General features: G+C 36.7%; 1 protein-coding gene across 1 annotated transcript; it reads left to right on the top strand.

The window, feature by feature from the left end:
• The first annotated feature begins 2,421 nt into the window (after positions 1 to 2,421).
• Positions 2,422 to 3,402, top strand: LOC123944469 (olfactory receptor 11H4). The gene has a single exon (XM_046009592.1). The coding sequence runs from the start codon at positions 2,422 to 2,424 to the stop codon at positions 3,400 to 3,402; it is 981 nt and encodes a 326-aa protein (XP_045865548.1).
• The last annotated feature ends 611 nt before the right edge of the window (positions 3,403 to 4,013 follow it).

Here is a 4,013-nt window from a genome sequence, read left to right as displayed (position 1 = left end):
TGAGTTGATTGGTTGGCTGGTTGGTTGGTTGGTTGGTTGGTCGATTTCTTGTACTAGAAAGGAGGGTATGAAAAAGCTAGTACCTTGGATTGTAGCTCATATAGTGATTTATGAATGCCAAAAACATGAAAATAGAATTTTTTATGGTATAAAATTGTGGACTTTGCGTTCTAATATCCTACCTATTCTGAGCAAGTGTTTTGGAGGCTTTCAAGGGTGGAGTTGTGCAAAATTTTATGGAGTCATTTTAGCCCATCAGTGGTTAAAATAAAAATGGATTACTCTGGCTTTTCCATTAAGCTCCCCACCCTTTGATTATCCCATTACTTACCAACACTTTGACCAAAGATTACAGGAAAAATAATGTTTCTGCTAATCAGTTTTATAGGGTATGGTGTTAGAAAAAATGAAAGTAAGTTTGAAGTTGTTGGTGTATAATGAAGAGTGTTTTGAACTGTTATTCGCCCTAAGCAGTCATGGTCCATTTTTCATAAAGAAGGACAGGAAGCATAGATCTCAGGACCCTGGTTTCTAGTTTGAATCTGTGAGTCTGGACTCAGTTCCTGACCAGCAGAGAAACTAGTGTATTTATACTTCATAAATAACAGTCTGGAAATTATCTATTGAGCACCTTATTCAGTGAAAGTGGAAAACAAATGTCTTTCAAGTTCAACATTGATTGGAAAACTGGGCAAATTTAGAATATGGATGCTCAAACCTCCTTTTTATGCTTCCTTCAAAACCACCAACAAGGGACTAGTAACTTTGAAGTCCAAATCTCATCCTTATTTGCCTTTCAAATTTCTTTATCTTCCATTCCTGACAGTTATAACTGGTGACTTCCAATAGATAAGGCAAGAGGTCTGAATTTAATAAGAAAACTCAATATTGAAACTACCATTTCTAAGACTCTTAGTGATTTCCAATATTCATTAAAGATTACTGTGTTGTTTAAACACATAAATTGGAACTTTTTATTCAATTCTTAAATACTCTTAAAAAGTACATGCCTAATGTGGGGGGTTTGGGGGTAGGGAAGGAAAAAATGAAACAAGACGGAATCAGGAGGGAGACAAACCATAAGAGATTTCTTAATCTCACAAAACAAACTGAGGGTTGCCAGGGGGAGGGGGGCATGGAGAGGGTGGTTGGGTTATGGACACTGGTGAGGGTATGTGCTATGGTGAGTGCTGTGAAATGAGTAAGCCTGATGATTCACAGATCTGTACCCCAGGGGCTAATAACACATTATATGTTAATATAAATAAATAAAAGAATTTTTTAAAAGTACATACCTATCCAAATATTTGAAAATGTCCTCTTCCTTTCAGAAAATAAAATTAATTCTACTAGATAAAATAAAATTAATTCCACTAGATAAAATTTTACTAGACAAAAGTGCAGATAAGGCCCTATTCAATCTCAGAAACTTTTGTCTTTAACATCCAAAATTACTTATTAATTGAATTAAAACTTTGTACTGAAAACATCGTTTTCTTTATTTTAACTAGGTAGGATCTGAATATGAAAAGTAAAACAGTTCATTTTTTGTAGAATGTGTAAAAAACATGAAAATAAACACTTGCAATTGGAGATAATTGAAAATAATATCCTCACTTATCCTTTAGAGGAAGATATTTGATATGGTTGGTCTTTTGTGTATTTTTTAGGTGCTGCACAACTGTTAGAGTGATATTAAAAAAAAATCTTTAAAGCAGAATTTAAGAACAGCCTTGAGTCTTGAACGTAGTGATGCCTGTAATAATTAATTCAGTTGATTAGACTATTCTGAAAATCCAATGTCCTGGAGTAAGTTTTATATCCATGAGTAAGTCAACTAATTTCATTCTGTTGCCAAACTTTTAACCCATCCTCACATCAGCTGTCCTCAAAATATTTGTCTTTATTTTTTTAAACAAGGTAAGCTGAGTAAGAGAAAGTGGATGAGTTTGTACGTTGAAGACCCGTAATCAACATTAGGAAAACAAACCAGAATCATAAAACGTCTTCTTAGGGATTAAAGAAATTAAAAAAGAAAGAAACTTGTTCAGTTGTACCACTGATGTAGGAAATTCTTGGCTGCATTGGATCCCAGCAAAAGAACACTAAGATTTAGAACCACAATTAATTCAAAATAAGGTAAGAGGGGCACATGCATGGCTCAGTTGGTTAAGCATCTGCCATCAGCTCAGGTCACAATCTCAGGGTCCTGGGATGGAGCCTAGTGGGGAGCCTGCTTCTCCCTCTCCTCCCTGCTCATGCTCTCCCTTTCTCAAATAAATAAATAAAATCTTTAAAAGAAAAAAAAGATTTATTCCCACCTAGTCTCAAAATATCTCATATTTTCCTGTATAGTTTGAGGTCCCTTCTCAACAAAGTCCTTGAGACATTTAGGAAGAAAAGAAACTTTGTGTTACACTCATGTCTTTCTTCTTCATAGGTTTAAGACACATGAACTGGTCAGCGGCACACATTCACATAGTAACTGAGTTTGTTCTCCTGGGATTCCCTGGTTGCTGGGAGATACAGATTTTCCTCTTCTTGCTCTTTTTGTTGGTTTATGTCTTGACTTTGCTGGGGAATGGAACCATCATCTGTGCAGTGAGATGGGACCCAAGACTACACACCCCAATGTACTTTCTGCTGGGAAATTTTGCCTTCCTTGAGATTTGGTATGCTTCCTCCACTGTTCCTAACATGCTAGCTAACATTCTCTCCAAAACCAAGGCCATCTCATTTTCTGGCTGCTTCCTCCAGTTCTATTTCTTCTTTTCCCTGGGCACAACTGAATGTCTCTTCCTGGCAGTAATGGCTTATGATCGGTACCTGGCCATCTGCCACCCACTGCACTACCCCACAATCATGACTGGGAAACTCTGTAGAATTCTGGTGTCTCTCTGCTGGCTTATTGGATTCCTTGGTTACCCAATCCCCATTTTCTTCATCTCCCAACTCCCCTTCTGTGGATCCAATATCATTGATCACTTCTTGTGTGACATGGACCCACTGATGGCTCTATCTTGTGCTCCAGCTCCCATTACTGAATTTGTCTTCTATACTCAGAGCTCCTTTGTTCTCTTTTTTACTATTATGTACATTCTTCGATCCTATATCTTGTTGCTCAGAACTGTTTTTCAGGTCCCTTCTGCAGCTGGCCGGAGAAAGGCCTTTTCCACCTGTGGTTCTCACTTAGCTGTGGTGTCACTTTTTTATGGGACAGTCATGGTAATGTATGTGAGTCCCACATACGGCATCCCAACTTTGATGCAGAAGATTCTTACACTGGTATATTCAGTAATGACTCCTCTCTTTAATCCCCTCATCTATAGTCTTCGCAATAAGGACATGAAACTTGCCCTGAGAAACATCCTGTTTAGAATGAAAATTAGTCAAAACTCTTGAGCCAAAAATGTCCACACTTCCAAATTCTAATGATGAGTAAGTTGGAGATGTGTAAGTTTTTTAATGGACTTTTAGTTCTTACTCTGAGTAATTAAAAGCTTTTCTTCTTCCCCCAAAAGTATGCTCAGTTTAGAAACCAATGTGAACTATTAAAACCTAAATTCACTGCATGTCAACATGCAGTGAAATTTTTCTAAAGGCTATCATCATTGGAGTGATGAAGTGGAACTACTATACTATAGAAGTCAGACTTTCCTGAAAGATTTGCCTTCAGATTTAAGACAAGTCTAATGACTTCTACCAAATAGTTAAAGATGCAGTGACTTTTTTAAAAATTTTGTTTAGGTGTAATTGATATAGAAAAGGACTGCATGTGTTTAATGTACATTAAAAGGGCAGTAGATTTTAACTAGGCATGAGACCTTTCTATAAGTTTTAACAGACACTCCTTTCTTACCCCTAGCCTAACAATCTTATCTAAACAATCTTATCCCTATATTAAAAGAGAGAAGAAAAAAACTCTCTTGGCCAGTAGGAACTCTTCCAACAAATTTTCTTAGAGGTATAGTTCCTCTGTGGTACGTTTGAGATAAAACTTGGATACATGCTAA

The sequence above is a fragment of the Meles meles genome, chromosome 6, assembly GCF_922984935.1.
Source record: "Meles meles chromosome 6, mMelMel3.1 paternal haplotype, whole genome shotgun sequence".
Lineage (NCBI taxonomy): Eukaryota > Metazoa > Chordata > Mammalia > Carnivora > Mustelidae > Meles > Meles meles.
Note: the sequence above shows the minus strand (reverse complement) of the source record. Positions and strands in the feature narration are given on the sequence as shown.